Source organism: Strigops habroptila, chromosome 8, assembly GCF_004027225.2.
Source record: "Strigops habroptila isolate Jane chromosome 8, bStrHab1.2.pri, whole genome shotgun sequence".
NCBI classification, from domain to species: Eukaryota; Metazoa; Chordata; class Aves; order Psittaciformes; family Psittacidae; genus Strigops; species Strigops habroptila.
Genome location: NC_044284.2, coordinates 62,570,877 through 62,588,494, shown reverse-complemented (window position 1 = coordinate 62,588,494; position 17,618 = coordinate 62,570,877). Strand labels below are relative to the sequence as shown.

The 17,618-nt window shown below is 44.2% G+C and overlaps 1 protein-coding gene across 1 annotated transcript in view; it reads left to right on the top strand.

Annotated features, from left to right (window-relative positions):
* NEGR1 (neuronal growth regulator 1) overlaps window positions 1-17,618 on the top strand; it is a 306,944-nt gene that overhangs the window by 197,831 nt on the left and 91,495 nt on the right. Inside the window, exon 5 of the mRNA XM_030494056.1 lies at window positions 16,151-16,271. Within this exon, the coding sequence (XP_030349916.1) occupies window positions 16,151-16,271 (121 nt within the window). The remainder of the gene's footprint in view (window positions 1-16,150; window positions 16,272-17,618) is intronic.

Below are 17,618 nucleotides of genomic sequence, written 5' to 3'. Positions count from 1 at the left end.
TCTTATCTACTCAATTTGTAAGCAATTCTCATAACTGAGATCACTTGTATGCGTTATATGATGTCCAATCTCATAGTAACACTTAATGGAAAACAAATTCTACCATTTCAGTAAAAACTGATCATATATCTCAAACCACCTCAGTTGCTGGGGTGGAGAAAGAGTGTAGCTGGTTGGAAGAAAATCTCTTCCCACTGGTAGGGAAAGAAGCTTCTTGTGAAAGCCATGTTTGTCATTTTATGTCCTTCGGGTATTTTTATTAACATTTCAGAAGCGAGATTAAAACAATATAGTTCAAGTTTGTGACTCGAGTGTAATTTGGCTCCTAAATTAACATTGATTTCTTGCTGTGGTGCAATAGTTGACTATTAGGTTCTGCAAACTGTGGCGCAGTTACTGCTTATTTCTGAAAAGCGCCGCTCATATTGAAGCGTGACAAAGTTGATTATAATGTTCCTTCATGTAGATGGCATTCTGCTGCCACAGCACATAATCAAGGGCTTTGGCAAGATGAAATGAGGGCTTGTATTTGAAGAAGTTGGAGTATTAGTACTTGGGATAACTTGCCAACAGTTGAGGACACTTTTCATCTTCTTAAAGAAAAATCTCTGCTTCGCACTGCCAACTGATTTTATTATTGTTATTTATTGTTATAACTATGATTATCTGGGGAGTGCGGAGCTGCACTCTGTGTTTGCCAGTGGTGCACTGCAGATGTGGGAGGGCAGCAACCTGTGGACTGAGCTGCTGCTTCTCTCCATGAAGATCTCAGGTTGACCCATGGCATATGGGGCTGCAGGACAAGGATGCAGCTTGGCTCCTTCAGTGGAAGAGGAGATGATGCTCCAGTGTAACAGCAGCATTGCTGCTGTGTGACTCAGCTTTTGGCAAGAGTTTAAACCACTAAAAAACACCTCAGGTCCTCCCTTCACTACGTGAAGAGTGTCTCTAACACCAGTCTGTGAACCACATTGAGGGAGTAAAGGGCTATTACAGCATGTGCAAACAAAACCCTTTTCAAGCACTGTTTCTTGTGAAGCAGCATGTCTGACCTAGCCATTAAAAGATTGTTTCTGTTGTTCAAATCTGGACTTTATTGTTTCAGAAGCCAATGGGTGCTGATTATTTGTCACTTGTGGTTAATTCTGAGGACTGCCATGATTGCCCATTTGAAAATAATCTCTGTTCCCCATCCCTGGGAAAACAAGTCCTTTGAATAAAAATTACTGATTTGCATATATTTACACTCTGCCAGTAGTTACAGGTCCACATATTATATAATTATGGTATGTGAGTAAATGCAGTTCATTGTTCATGCACCTCTGGGCTGTGCTGTAACAAATAGTAGAGCATCCATGACACACACTCCTAATATTGGTGAAAATTATTGTTAATAATATATTGTTGATGGTTGTTGCAAAGGCACAAGGTAAAGGCTTCAGGTTGTTGGTGAAAGTGTGAGGACCACATCATGAATTCATGGATAAAAACATCAATCAAGCTTTTTCTCTTACAGCTTTTGAGTATTTTTTTCCACTTGTACTGTCATTTTAAAAGTCAAAACAAGGTGGCAGTCAGATTCTGGCCACCTTAGTGCATCCACCTCTGGTGAGGCTGCCTTTCTTGCAGCTCTTTCTCCTGGCATCAGGAGGAGCAGGAGTGTATTCCTCTCTGGGCTGGCTCCCTGCATGGTCCATGCGTGGCTGCTGTCGTCATCAGAGGTGCTAAAACTTCACATCTGCGGGTGGGTTTTAACACCCTCCCCCCCCCCCCCCCCCCCGAAAGTGCTGGGCTGCAGAGCGAGAAGGAGTTTGAGTGGATGGGGAAGAGCCCTCCTGGGCAGTCAGTCCTGTCTGGAGGGAGTGCTTTCCCCCAGCTCTGAACCAGGGCTGGCTCTTCAGCATCCAGGTGATCCCACTTTAAATACCACTAAAGTACAGTGCAGGGAAATTGAAGCCTTACTAGAAGATGACTCACCTCTAAAGAGCTTATGCATTTGAAGAAGCAATTTGAAGTATAAAGCAGGCTGTGTTAGACTCCAAACTGGAGCCAAAATTAATGGAGAGCTCTTCAGCTTCCAGGAGTGTTCACTTGACCAGATTGCTCTTCAGCAAAAACAATTACTTAAGATATTTCTCGTAATAGTCAACGCACTGGAAAGCAATATTTCTCCTAGTAATTGTAGTATTCCTTGTTGCTGTTGGTCCAGGAATGTCTTCCTTGTCCATTATATGCAAGGTGCCTCTGAGGTGATAGTCTAAAGAGGGTTTGCATACAACTGGGGTCATGAAAAGACCAGTCTGAACAGTGTGTCAGTCTTGCAGAACTCCCTTGGTTATTTGTCTTTATTCATTTTTCCCCGCAGCAGTCACCGCTGCTTTGAAATGGTCCTGCAAAAGAAATGTGTTTACCATAAATATTCAAGGCCAGGTTGGACACAGGGGCTTGGAGCAACCTGCTCTAGTGGAAGGTGTCCCTGCCCGTGGCAGGAGGTTGGAACTGGATGAGCTTTAAGGTCCCTTCCAACACAAACCAGTCTGTGATTCCAACAACTTGTGTCTGTATGGGTATGTCTGAAACATCCCTGTGGGCTCCTACCCTGACTGCACTTGGCATTTCAACAAGACATTCAGCCCCTGATAAGTCTGTAATGATATTGCTACAACTCTCTGTCCCCAGTGGGATTGCTAAATTGGGGTTTAATAACTTCTGCAGTTTGGTGGTTGTTAGCAAGCGTGTGATGCAGGCACTAGATCTGAGCTAGGGGAGCTTTGAGAAGTGATATTTCTGCTTTTATAGTTTAAAACAAAGCAGTGCCGCTGACGCAAAAGAAAGGAAAAATTGCCAACATCATTCTCCAGGCATTATAATTCATAAAGCTGGTTCTCTTCATATTTGCTGCCTCCTCTCAAATAAAAACAAACTGTTTTGAGGCTGCTGTGACCTTTTTTAGACCTCAGAGCTGTAGAGCAAAGCCAAGCTTTTGTGGTGAAAGCTCTGATGCCTTCAGGCACGGCAGAGCTTGCTGCTGCTACCCAGAGACCAGTAACGTTATGGGCCATATTTCTTCAGGTGCTTTGATCCCTGTTGCACTCTGTGTACCCAGATCACTGTAGTAATTTCTAGACTGGAGGAATTCAGCTCTCAAAATCAGAAACAGTCATTTCAAAATGCACTACTTGTATTTTGAACAAAATTCTGTTTCATAGCAAATGCGTCATTGCTCAGGTGCTTGCTACTTCTACCACTGGAATTATTAATGGCAAAAGAGAATCTGAAGAAGAACAAGAACTTGGGAATTATTCTTCAATGCAGCAACTAAATGTTTAAGTGGGGATATCCCAGTATTCCAGACTTCTCATGTAAAGTCAGGTCCACATCCAAATGTTGATGTACAATGTACAGTCTCTTCTTGAGGAATGTGACGTTCTTTGGAAACAAGCAGTTGTAACAAGAATATTAGATGGTTATTCAGGGGCAAACTGCAAAGCCCTGGACTTCTCTGGTGTTGGGAAATGGCTCTTATTTTTTGGTGTGTGCTGTTTAGATGAGCTCTTAGGCAGAAGTTCTTCCCTGTGAGGGTGCTGAGGCGCTGGCACAGGGTGCCCAGAGAAGCTGTGGCTGCCCCATCCCTGGCAGTGTTCAAGGCCAGGTTGGACACAGGGGCTTGGAGCAACCTGCTCTAGTGGAAGGTGTCCCTGCCCGTGGCAGGGGGCTGGAGCTGGATGAGCTTTAAGGTCTCTTCCAGCCCAAACCATTCTATGATTTTGATGATGATTTTCCTCAATACAATACCTCCTTCGCATCCTTTGGTGCCCTAAGGATGCCAATCACATGCGTTTGAAGAGGGCATGCCCATGGCAGGGGGGTTGGAACTAGGCGATCTTAAGGTCTTTTCCAACCCTAACAATTCTATGATTCCCTGGCAAAGCAGGTGGCTGTGTTCACCCAAGGAAGCCTGTGCTGTACTGGCCTGGGCAGCAATAGTGGTGTTTTTACATGGGTATATTGAGCGTGCTGTAGGAAGCAGAAATCAATGCTCCGTTTACCATGGAGCTGCTGATCAAACCATTAACACTGATAGAGTGTATAAAAGGAAAAGTAAAATGTGGCTCAAAGTAAACAGGTTTTTTTTTAATTGATATGGCTGTATCTCTTCTGGCAGATCCCCTTTGGGCTGGCAGGAGGGCTGGGAAACCCCTGTCAGAGTGGCACTGAGGTTTATTTCCACAATTTCTTTGCTTTGTTGTCAGATACACAAACTTGTCCTTAGAGTGTTTGAAAGCAGCTCATGTTTCTGTGGCTTTACTGCTTTCAGCTAAAACCCCACTTTGGACTCTACGTGCGTGCTTGTCACAGATCAGCTTAGATTGTCCTGTTTCTATCAACTCATATCTGCCACAGATTACTGAGGAGGAACCCAGAAACCCTTTATGCAAACTTCACTTCTTTTTAATATAGAGCAATAGCTTCTAGACCTTTTCTGGCTCTTTCTCATTCTTCATGAGGTACGTATGTATATCAGCTATAACACACTGTCAGCGAACAGTGGTTTTCAATCAAAAAGACTGTCAGTAAAGCTGATTCACTAACAAGAAAGCTGTCAAGCTGTGACAGCTGCTGTCTTTGCAACCCCAAACAATCTGTTCAGTGCTAACTCTGACTTATGCTTCCATTTATTATACAGTAGTAATGAGTTCTGTCCTTAGAAATACCATTTTGGTGAGTTCACCTAGCTACTTTGTTATGGATGTAGAATATATCAAATCAGATCCAAGGTGCATCTGATAAGTTTGCTGCAGAAAAGTTCTGCTTCTGTCTTTTGAATTATTTTTGAATTCCAAATCCAGCTTCAGTACTTACCTCATTTTTGTACTTAAGCAGGAACCTGCAGATTTCATCACTACTGCAAGCTGAGAAGAGTAGAATTCCTTTTTTTAGCTCATTGTGTTGAAAAATGGTGGATAACCTTAACCACAGCTCTGGTATCTATGGAAATGAGTAAAGGAATTTGCTGTTATAGGAACTGTTCCGATGCTTAATAGCATCAGGATCCTGGAGACCACCCAAATTCAACCCAGAGGGGGTCCTGAGAAGCCAGGCTGATGCTCCTCTCTAGATGCAGATCCTGGTATTGAATTGCCACCCTTTATTTTAGAACTAAAACAGAGAAAGAGCGCCTGGACAGTCTCCATAACCAATCTCTTCCAGCAATACCTTGCCAGACCAATATCTCCCATGCTTCAATTGTGGTTGATTATTGCTTGCTCAGAGGCAGGGAAGAGCTTATTCCTTTTTTCTTCTCTCTTGCATGTTTAGTGATGCAGTGTATCCCTAGAAAATGGTCTTTTCCTTCTCCACTAATCCCAATTCCTTTTGCTTTTCTGACCTTCTGGTGCTTGAGCTATGACCGCGCTGGTGCCCCGTAAAGCAGGTGGTTTGCACTAGGGTAGGCATCTGCTGAGCATCTCTGGAGGTACTGGTTTCTTTCCCCAGCACTGCCATTGTCAGATGCATCCCCCTGATTCACTGTCTCAGAAGAAGGGAAGGTTGGTCACTTGCGAGCCTCCAGGACTGTGTGCCAAAAGCAGATAAGTAAAGCTTTACCCACGATAGATAAAAACCAGCCTTCTTTCTTCACACTATGAGGGTGCTGAGGCGCTGGCACAGACTTTTCCCAGAGAAGCTGTGGCTGCCCCATCCCTGGCAGTGTTCAAGGCCAGGTTGGACACAGGGGCTTGGAGCAACCTGCTCTAGTGGAAGGTGTCCCTGCCCGTGGCAGGGGGTTGGAGCTGGGTGAGCTTCAAGGTCCCTTCCAACACAAACCAATCTAGGATTCTATAAGTGAATTGTTGTCTCAAATCATCAGATGAGGTTAATAAACTTCACCAGAGTAAACGATGATGAAATTGTTATTTTGGAGACCTTGGAAAGGCTGGGCAAGCTCCTGGGAACCGAGGCCCCAGGTGCCTGTTGTTTGGAAGGAATTGGCAGTTGCCTGGCATGTCTCCAGCCTCCAGACACATGCTGGAACTGTTACAAGATGTGTTCGTACCTGGGAGATAACTCGAGGAGGGTAACAGCTACCACAGATTCATCAACAACAAATCACGTTGTCTCACTAATTCCCATGTATCATCAGGGAAGGCAGATGTCATGTGTTGAAGTTCATCAGCTTTTGACATGTGGCACTTACAGGTGAAAGTGTGAGAAATACGGATGAGAAAAAAACATTCATGGTGAGGATCCAAATCTATTTGTCATAGCAAGGCTCCTTGCCAGGCCAAGGGGAGGTGGCTCCCCAGGCTTTGCTCTGGGTCCAGTGTTCAGGGTTTTGGTTAGTGACTGTATTTTGTTTTCGGGTAGGGTCAAGCTACAAGGATGGTGGTGCAGAAACACACTGCAATGGGTGTCTCAGTGGTCTGGGCACCACAGAGGGTGGTACTGGGCAGCGGGGTGACTTCTTCCTTTAGGACTGATGCTGTATGTCTGGTGTGGTTTCTCATTGCCCTTGATTGCTCATTCCTGCCTTGCCTGCTTCTGTGTTGTTGGTTTCCTTGGTGAGCTCCAGTGGGACTTACAGGTATCTTGCTGCATTGCTGACCTGCTCTGAGACATTTTGCATTTTTGTTCCAAACTTTCTTTCCTTGGAAAACTACCAGCTTGCTTTAATTCACTTTTTCCTCAGCTTTACTGCCAAAAGATCTACTTAGTAATTCTTGGAATTTGTTGAAGTCCATTGCTTTTATCTTCCTTAGGGGGAGAGAAACAGCAAAGTAAAAGCACTCATGTTTGTTCACACGCAGGCTCCCAGCCAACTCTTCCTTCTGGATTTGCATCAGATGTATGAAAGCATCCCCTTTCCTCCTCCTCACCCCTTAGCACCACTCCAGGATGCTGCTACTCGTTTTTCCCCTTTAACCTCCCCACTCACGTTTGAGTAACTTGCTGAGATAAAGGAACTGCAGCAGAGTGTGATGGCACATTAACTGTGAGGAAGCTTTTCCAGTAGAAACTGATGGAGGAGGGAGGTTTCCCAGTGCAAGTCCCTGTTAGGGAATCCGCTGAGCCTGGCTAGGGTGGGATGCCCAGCTCCCTGGGTGAACAGGGATGTCACAGCATATCATCCTTCATCCTACCCAACATGTCCTATCATGCTGGTGCTCCTGTCCCACGTGGAAACGTTCCTTTCCCAAGGTAGCTCAGCATTACCCAGAGGCATACATTTGTTCCTGTACACAGAGCACTGCAGTACTGAGCAGTAAGCTTGCATGGAGTAAAATACCTTTCTTTCCCACTACTCAAGCCTGCCAGTTGTTAGCTGAGGAGATGCTGCCCTGCCCTTCAGCACAAATCTCCCCATCGCTGGGCTTTCCTCACTGCCTGTGTGGGGCCCCACAGTCCCTCTCAACACATGGACAACCCTAACTTAATACAGCTAATGGAAAAAGGGAATGAAAATTAGACCAATGTGCCTGTTGCATGGGCAAAGGTAACCTCAGAGATGCCTTCTCCTGGCGGAGATGCTCTCTTGAACTTCAGAGAGATGCTCCTCTTCTTGGAGTCCCCCAGCCAACATGTGCACAGGACTCATTTGGGGTGTTGTGCTCTGTTATCCATTGCTGAGGCTCTGCAGCACTGTGCTCAGGCTCTGGCAGGAGACCTGCGCCCACTGCAGCCATTGCCCATTGGTGCCTGTGTGTCACCTACATCCCTGCAAACACAATTTCCCCCTCTTCTCAGCAGGTGCAGCGTCAGGCCTCAGAAGGTGTGCCTCTCAATCTCCCTACATAAAACACTGAATGTTTTAAACCCTTTTCTGATTGATCCCCTTCATATATTTCAAAAGGGACCATCAGTGGGTCTGCTGGCTCCTGGCGATAGCATGTTATACGCCATGAGCCATTAAAGTTTGTTCTTTTGCCTTGGGTAATTACAGCTGCTTGGCCATTCTGTGCTGCTGAGAAAGCATCAGTGACAACTTCTCCCTGAAATTGCAGCTGTAGGAGAATAGTGTCTAAAAGGAGGGGTTACATGACAAGAGCTGTCCATGTTATACTTTGGCTCTTTCAAATTGTGGATTTTTTTATTTTTTTGGTTTTGAAAACTGAAATCCTTTTATTGCAGCTCTTTCTGGGCCTCGTTCAAAGCCCACTGAAGTCAATACAAAGACTTGGACTTCAGTTAAATTTGAATCAAGCCTCGCTGGCCAATGAAAGATTAAAACTAACTCCATCGTATCAAACACCACCAAACTCCAAACATTTACAGCCCTATTTGTGTTTCGTGCATCTGTTCCTTCTAAATTACCATGATCTCTTGTATGCAAATGCAGGATTTGTTTCATGTTTGCTCATTGTGGTTTCAATTATGCCTGTGGAAAGGGCGGGTGTGATGCTGTTGTGTAAACACTGTTATGAGATGCTCCTGCCCTGGCTGTCCTCCCCAAGCTGCTCTGTGGTCTCTATGCACCTTTTCTAGGCTGAACAGCCCCAGCTTTCTCAGCCTGTCTCCATACGGGAGGTGCTCCAGCCCCTGATCATCCTCATGGCCTCCTCTGGACTTGCTCCAACAGCTCCATGTCCTTTTTATGTTAGGGGCACCAGAACTGCACACAGTGCTGCAAGTGGGGTCTCACGAGAGCAGATGGGCAGGATCACCTTCGACCTGCTGGTCACACTTCTTTTGGTGCACAAATACTGATGCACAAATACTCATCTGCGTAGTCATCATGGGTACCACCAGCCACTGACCCTGGGATGTGGAGCCTGCAGCTGCCCACCCTGCAGATGATGTGACCAAGCTGCTCAAAGAAAGAGTTTGTGTCCCCACGCCAGTGCAAACTCCTTTAACAGGGGATAAAATGCATTTACAAAGCTACCTTAAAGGGAATATGATTAGAAAAATACGTTGTTGGAAACCAGATGGGTTAAATAGATGAAGCAGGAGAATGAAATGTAATGGGCAGTAAAACAAAGCAGCCCTTCTGCTGTGCGCTGACTCGTGCTTTCATATGTAGCTCCTCAGAGGTCTTTGTTCTCTTAGCTGGTTTGGGGAGGTTTTGTCAACTTTTTCCCTCTTCTTTCTTATCCTTATCACTCAAATACTCGTAAACCCTATTGTTAAGAACTGCTCTCTGCTGGCCTATTATATATTAAGTATTATTTTGCGTTACCGATTGTTCTTTATTTCTCCCACACAATTACCCATGGATTTTAAGCTTTCCTCTCAACACTGGGAGGTTTTCTATGCCAAAACCTGACTTGCACAGCAGCCAGGGATCTTGATGGCCTGTTACGATGTGATCGTTAGACAGAGCTGAGGGAGATGCTCTGCTGCACCCTGCCACATGCCAAAACACACACAGGGAATGCTTGAGACTGTTTTCTGATGGCTGGTACAAGGTGTTTATGGAATTGCTTAATAAATCAATATTTAAATAGATTGTTCTGAGAAGTTAAAGCCTGACTAGGAAAGGGCAAAGCATGCTGGGTTACATCTAGAAATGCGGGAGCCAAACTGGATTCCTACTGGTACCTTGTGTGTCTGCATATAAATGCACATAAACACATCAAGATCCCACTGAATTCAGTGGATTTTGATAAGTCATCAAGAAAAGATGGAAAAAATGAGCTTATTAAGTTGCTCAGCCCAGTGGTTGTTAAAGGCATGTCTCAAATGTTACCACACACTGGTGAAGTTTCTGATATGAAGAGGCACTTCTTAAACCACTCCATTAGGTTGGGAGTAGGTAGGGCTGGTGCTCTGAATAAGTTAGAGAAATTAAATAATGTAGAGTATTGGAAACCATTTTACTTATTTAAAGTACCAGTGATGCTGTTTCCTTGTAAAGATTTGTAACTTTATTGGTAAAACTCTTATGTGTGTGTATATATATGTATAAAAATGAATATATTTGAATATCGCTCATATCTGGTTTTCTGAGGCAGAAAACAGATCTCAGAAAACCTATTCTCTTACCTGGAATTCTTTATCTTTACACACCAGAGAGCGATTTCCCTAACAAAAGGCTGTGTTAACATGCCAAATTAAAATCTGATGAAAATCAGCAGAAAGAGAAGACTCTTTTTTTTTTTTGACGTTTCCAATTAATGCCCCCAAACTGTTCATGCAGTCAGACAATATGGTTAATCACAAAGGTGAAATTGGAAGTTGCCAGCCCCGAATGCTAGTGTAAAAGTTAATAAATTCAGCTCATAATCATTATGCACATGCTAGTTATAATAATTTACTGTCCATACCGAATCTTTATAAGCATTGTAATTAAATATAAAATGCACATTAGAATTATAATGAGTAATTAGGGCAACATAACTAATGTGGATGAGAGTCCCGAAGCTCATTAAAACGGTAAAAGAAGAAACCTGTTCTAGCTGGAGGTTCTTTGCAGGCTTTCTGTGCTGTATGAGTGCCAGGGTGCGCCGTGCATTGTTTTAACTGTTCCTTTAGACATTTACAAGCAAGATGAAAATATTTGGGTGGGAAAGCAGATTCAGCAGAGCTCTGCATCATTTCGGGATGAAGCAGAAGTTGTACAATTTGGTTCCCCAGCACAAGCGCCTGACTCATGCAAACATGTTGGTGATATCAGCTGAGCAGAAAGTAATTATAGAGTGAAGATGATCATTTTCACATCTCCTTCATTAACGCACTGTGAGATAGATGGAGTGCAGTGAGCACTCAGCATCCTCGTATGAGACTTTAACAGGGGTATTTATTGAAACTTCAGTTGCTTCACTAAAATTAAAGAGGATGTGCACACATAGGAGTGTGCGTATGCACTCGATGTGCTGCTCATCTATCACCAAATTTCCAACAGGTCCACCCTGAGGCTCTCACACTGCACCAAGTGAGTTGTCTGATGAGCTCTCATTGTGTTTGGTTGTGGTACAGGAACAACTCAGCTGTTCCATCAGTGTTCTTGCTTATGCTGTGTTGTGCTCCTGTCTCCAGGGTGCTTTTCATGGAATGGTTTGGGTTGGAAAGGACCTTAAAGCTCATCCAGTTCTAACCCTTGCCATGGGCAGGGACACCTTCCACTAGAGCAGGTTGCTCCAAGCCCTGTCCAACCTGGCCTTGAACACATCTCCTGTCCTGTCCCTCTGGTGAGGACACTTAAATATGTATTTCATTGGAGTAATAAATATGTATTTTGGGTCAAGAACAGCTTTACCTTCTGAGCCATTTCATGTAGGGAAAGACGCGAAAGGGTGTTAGTATAACTCCAGTTAAGCTGAGCCTCTGAGCATCCACTTGAGAAAGCCTTTCCTAGCAAAGCACTTACACATCTTCAAGAAATTGATATGAACAAGTTCCAGTAATTTATTTTCAAGTCAGAAATTAAGCATTTATTTTAAGTGCTCTGCTCTGCAGGGATGAGCTGTGGGAGAGGAGGGAATGAGGATCTACCACAGGGAGAGTAAACCTACAAACGTGCGTCACTAAAGCCTGGTACTGCTAACACATACATAAAATCATATCTTGGTGATTTTATCTAACTATTGTTTAGGAGATATAAAAATGGCAAATACATTTATTATGATCAGTCTTACAGGAGGTTCTCTTGTTAACATCACTGTTACAACTTACTTACATCTTCTGTCAGAGCAATAACTTTTCTATTAAGTGCCCTCCCTTTGGGAGCTCTATGGCTCTCGTCCCCTCCGTCCCTCCCTCCTGTAGGATCTTCCAGGTAAGTGCTTCACTCTCCGCTGATGCTCTATACCTTGGAGACAAGTTGTTATTCTCTTGCTCGTGCATGTGTTCATTACTGTTATTTATAATGAAGTGCTCTGCATGCACGCAGAAGCACATTGGTGTCTCTGCAACATGGCTGGAATCTCTTCCCATCTAGCTTGTAGAAGGGAAAACCTTCTGAGTTGGAGGGAACGCTTGCTGAAGCCTTGCCCACCCACACCTCCCTTTGGCCTTGGATTCTTTTGTGTTGAATCTTGAACATTTCTCTTGCTTTTCCACTGTTTTCCCAGCTGTAATTGCTTTATTTATAATGTATTAAAGCTGCTCTTTCTTTTTACCTTTTTAAACTTTCATCAGGTCTTCAAGCTTGTGTCCATCTGTATTTTCCTTCTGCTGCCCACTCAGGACTTCTACTAGCATCTCTTTTATCCATCAGCTGAATGGAGCAGGGCTGCATCATTAATGATGCCAAACAATTTTCTGTAATGGTTTAAGTCATCATTATTAAACTCCTGAATGAAAAAGTTTTCCTAGGTGGCCAGAATCTATTCTTGCTGCTGATTCTCTCAGCATCCATAAGAACTCTTCTCCAGCCTGGAGGAGAGAAGGCTCCAGGGAGACCTTAGAGTAGCTCCAAGTGCCTGAAGGGGCTACAAGAAAGCTGAGAGGGGCTTTGGACAAGGGCCTGTAGGGACAGGACAAGGGGGAATGGCTTTAACCTGCCAGAGGAGAGATTGAGATGAGATCTCAACCAATGTATATTGGTTAACAGTGAAGGCAGGATTAAACTGAACCTTGTGAGCACTTGTTAACATAATATATGAGCTTTCCTCTTGAAAAGGACATGTATTTTGTTCAGTAAAGTATCCCTGCTCATTGTTACAACCTCAGAATCTTTGACACAGGAGAACACATGTGCAGCCGCAGCAGCACAGGCAAGCAGATCTCTGCAGCATGACTGACAGCAGCAAGAGCAAATCACAAATGTCTTCTCTAAAATGACTCTTTAAATGACCACATGGGAGAACATTAAAAGTAAATATGAAATAGTGGAGACCTGAAAATCTCTTCCTATGTCTTTGTCCCTTTCCAAAACAAACCTTGGCTCCGAGAGCAGCAGGTATTTAGGTGTGGAATTTCACCTGGAGTTACTCAGTCTTCCACACTGATGTGAGCAGTAGGGGCTGATGGTTTTGGGTTCAGCATGTAGCTAATCAGTGCACCAGAAACGTGCCTGCGTCACAGTTTGTCTTTATACTGCAAACAAGAAAATGACCTGACAAGGGGAAATCTGAGAGAACAGTGGCTCCAAGCTGTCCTTGGTTTCTGTTTTCATCCCAGCATTAACCAGGGATTTCCTAGAGCAGGGAATATTGATTTTTAGGTTTATTGTGAACAAACAGAAGCTGAAATCCTTCTGAAAGGGAGATCTAAAAAAACTTCCTTTTCAGAACTTTTCCTATATTTCCCAAACAAACCTTGGTCTCAGCAGACAGCAAAGCCTGGAATCATGATTTGTAGCTGGGATCCAGCCAACATGCCCTTCCCAGCTGCATTGGGAGCACGGTGCCTGGGGCTCCTGCCACAAAAAACATTGGCAAGCTGTATGTTTTTATGGATAATTTAAGTTATGAATTTATTAGCAGTGATTTATTTAAAAAACAAACAGCCAAAGCAAGTCAAACAATGACAAAAGTCCCCCAAAACCCACAGAACACCCAGCAAAACGTGAGCAGGTCCCACTGAGGAGCAGGAAGGTGGTGCTTTTTAGATCAGAACCTTCTACATGAAGGCCTTTGCTGGTCTTTTATTTGCTCTTTCTGCTCAGCTCTTGAGGATTCGGTATTGTCTGAGCAGTGTGCACACAGTGTGGTACATTCACTTCAAAATCAGGCTTTTTGCTAATAATCCTGCCCACCCTCAATTAGAAAAAAACCCACCAAATATTTTCACTCCCTTTGCATAGTGGAGGAAAACCAAAGTTTCTTACTACAAAGCTTTCCAGGGAGCCACTGCATGGTGATGGAGAGAAAGGTGGATAAAGAGGGCTGAAAGAAAGCTGGAGAGGGGCTTTGGACAAGGGCCTGTAGGGACAGGACAAGGGGAATGGCTTTAACCTGCCAGAGGGGAGATTGAGATGAGCTCTGAGGCAGAAGCTCTTCCCTGTGAGGGTGCTGAGGCGCTGGCACAGACTTTTCCCAGAGAAGCTGTGGCTGCCCCATCCCTGGCAGTGTTCAAGGCCAGGTTGGACACAGGGGCTTGGAGCAACCTGCTCTAGTGGAAGGTGTCCCTGCCCGTGGCAGGGGGTTGGAGCTGGATGAGATGATTATCATTCAGCCAATGCTTTTGTATGGTTTATCTCACATGAGTTTTGCTTTTGTATGTCTCATCTTGGACATTTTTAGTTGTTATTCTTTTCGAAGCTGAGCCACAAGCTTTGCGGTGCTCTGAGTAGGTGTTGGTGCTACACGGTGCTGTAGGAGCAAAGGCAAAATGTGACCCGTTCACAGCTCTTCATGTCATCAGTCTCACTCAAAGTTATTCTTTGAAGGTCTTGGCTGCATGAAGTGCTTCGCTTCTCAGGAAGGAGTAAGCTTTATGTGTCATTGTTATTTTTATAGAGTAACAACTATGTCTGATGTTTTTCCTATGCGGTTTATGGAGAAGTGGTCATGCAAATCAGTTATATGTTTACTATCTACTTGAAATTGTCATGTTACTGGTTGAAAGTTAATAAATCCATGGATTGGTTTGATGTAATCGTGGAAGCGAAAGTTGAAGGCAGAGATGTGTTTGCTGGCTGTGGGAGATTGTAGTCTGTCTGTCTGCTTGACTTGGGGCAGGATGTGAGCAATGGGCAAGAAAGAACCAGTTCTCTGTTTAATCCCACCCAAAACATCCTTAGGTGGTTTTGTTAAACATCAAGGTTTGTGTGTAAGTGCTAGGAGTGCATGTTTGCTTTCCCTGGCTGTAACAGCTGGATTCCTGTGCCATGTCCAACACATCTGGAACAGCAGCCACGGGTGGTGTTGGTGATGGATGGGTGTGCAGTGGGCCTGACCACCCGGGCCAGGAACTTGGCTGTCATGCTGCTCCTTCAGATCTCTAAGGCTTCTTTACTGCGGCTGCTTCCCATAAAACATTATGGTCTCTTAACGTGAGCAATGGGACTGAGGGTGGAAGAAGCAGCCGAGAGGCAGTCAGCATTTTATATGTACATAAACACCTTAAAGCAACATCTGGAAAACTGCTCAGGAAAAAATAAACAGATTGTTATTTACAAGTTCTGTGGTTTGGTTTTTATGGCGCTTTTATGATGCACATAAATTATTGTTGAAAACCAGAAGATGTAAAAGAAATTCCAGGGAGAAGGCAATTGTTGTTCCGTCTTTCCTGTGATAATCTTTCCTGAGGAGTTTGTTCTGGTTTATTTTCAGCTTTCAGTTGCCTTTTGCTGGCAACGGGAAAAACTGACAATCACTTTTTATCTGCATTTGTATCTGTAGTTCTATGTTTAAGATGTTTATTGCTATTTAAAATGTTTGCTATTTAAAAAGACAAAATAGATTTACTGAAACAACTCTGTATCTATTGCAGTAGTGGAAAAGTCATGTTGTTATATGGTAGTTGTGGTTGGTTCATAATTGCAAAGGTAAGTTTGTTCTTTTAATATGCAAAACAAGAGCACAAAGGCTTTCAGAGCCTAACGGGGTTTATGGGGCATTTGCAGAAGACATGAAGCTGACAGAGAGGAGACTGAGATGAGCTCTGAGGCAGAAGCTCTTCCCTGTGAGGGTGCTGAGGCGCTGGCACAGACTTTTCCCAGAGAAGCTGTGGCTGCCCCATCCCTGGCAGTGTTCAAGGCCAGGTTGGACACAGGGGCTTGGAGCAACCTGCTCTAGTGGAAGGTGTCCCTGCCCGTGGCAGGGGTTGGAGCTGGATGAGCTCTAAGGTCCCTTCCAACCCAAACCAGGCTGGGATAAGTGGTACTGGTCCTATCTTTGTGTTGGGCCCTGGGTGCTGCCATCCTCTCCTTGGCCAAGCCCCGTGGGACTCTGCAGCCTCTCAGCCAGTTCTTCATGTGCTTTCTTTGTGATTCTGATGTTTTAAATACATCTCGTACGACACTAATGCTTATAAATAGTTAATCTTTACGTTGAGTAACTGAGTCGGATAAACAGCTTTTTCAGTATGGGCTTGATATCTCTTCATGTCTCAGTTGTGTTTTTTTACACCAGATACACAGAATATATGTCAGAATCTGCTGTGTGGGATAATTTTCACACTGCTGGAAGAAAACGTGATTGAATGTGACTCAAGTTGGAAACCACGCACCAGGCAGAGAGTAACACAGAGCGTGCTGCAAGGAATCAGCATGGAGTGATCTGCATATCGAGATGCAAATGTCCGTTTTACAATTCTTTTTTTTCAGTTGCTCCCACAATTCAGGAACTTAAATCCAGCGGTGTGGTGCTTGGAGGGAACGGCCTGATACGGTGCGAAGGTGCAGGAGTTCCTGCCCCGGTCTTTGAGTGGTACAAAGGAGAGAGGAAGTAAGTAGCCAGCGCTCGCCGACCCTCTTGTGCTGCTGGGGATGCTGGGGACCAGAGTGGAAGACAGAGGAGACCACCAGGCTGGCTCTGTCCCCTGTGATGATGTGACCATCAGGCTGTCCTGACATCAGTGCTGAGCTTTAAACAGTGGTTTAAAGCAGCCAGAGCCAACAGAAGTGTTGGCTACCAACAGCTGTGCTGTGCATGGCTCTGGGGGCAGTTTCTTGGTTTCCTTGTGGTTGTAGTTTCTGTGCTCTTAAAGGTGTTAGCAGGATGTCCATGACTGGGCTGTGACAGGGAGCGTTGCAATAATGAGCCTAATTTCTCAATATGCTTTAGTAATTACAACCTTGTAGGTACAATAACCAGAAAGGCACTGAAAAGCTCTACTGAAAGGATTTATGTTTTTTTAAACCCATCTTCATGTGTGTCCTGCTGAGGGTTTGTGGTTGGAAAGGTTGTTTCAACAAGACTTTCAACCAAACCTTAATGTGGATGAATTTTCTCCCAGTTGGGCCATTTGTGGTCTAGGCCATGGGTTTATCATCCACAGAGCTGCTGCACATCATAGCATTCATGGGGGCTCTGCCTGAACCCCCAAAACTGACCATGTGCTTTGGTTTTGTTTACAGGCAGCTTTACCTTCAGGTCATTAGTGCTGTGTGATGATAACCAACATCATTTTAAAACCCACCTCATTAAATAGGTAGACATTTTCCATTTTGGATAGGAAGCTTTGGTTTATGCCTCTTAGTTTATCTAAAAGTGTATTTCTGTTAAGTTTGCACGTTAGTGCAAAAGCAAGTGGATAGTGTCTCTTGTAAGCGACTGTCCAGATGCACCTTCCAGCTTCTGGAATTTCCTGGCTTCTGAGTGTTGGGTTTCGCAGCTCAAACATCCCATTAAACCTGGAAGCTGATGTGAGAATATTAACAATCATTTTTCATAAAAAGCCATCTGTCAGCTCATTTTCCCCTGGCCAGCTGCTCCCCTTCACAGGCTGTAGCTGCTCCTCTTCCTTTGTGACTTTCAGAGCAGCCCTAACTATGGACCATACCCTAAAGCGTTCTGTAAAACACTGTAATTGATCTTTACTATATATAACAGTAAATGTTCTGTTGGCAAAATGCATTGGCATCTATTTCCAACAATGCAAATTATGTTGTGCACATGTTGGGGGAAGTTGCAGCAGAAACATATTTTATGTACAAAGTATTGTAGGGCAGGGTTTAGCACTCTGGATTCAATTTGCCGCTTCCAGTGTGATAATCACCTTTCGGCTCATAACATTGACCAATTCCTCTCATTGTGAGCAGCGGGAACACCTAAGCAGAGCACTTCAGGACA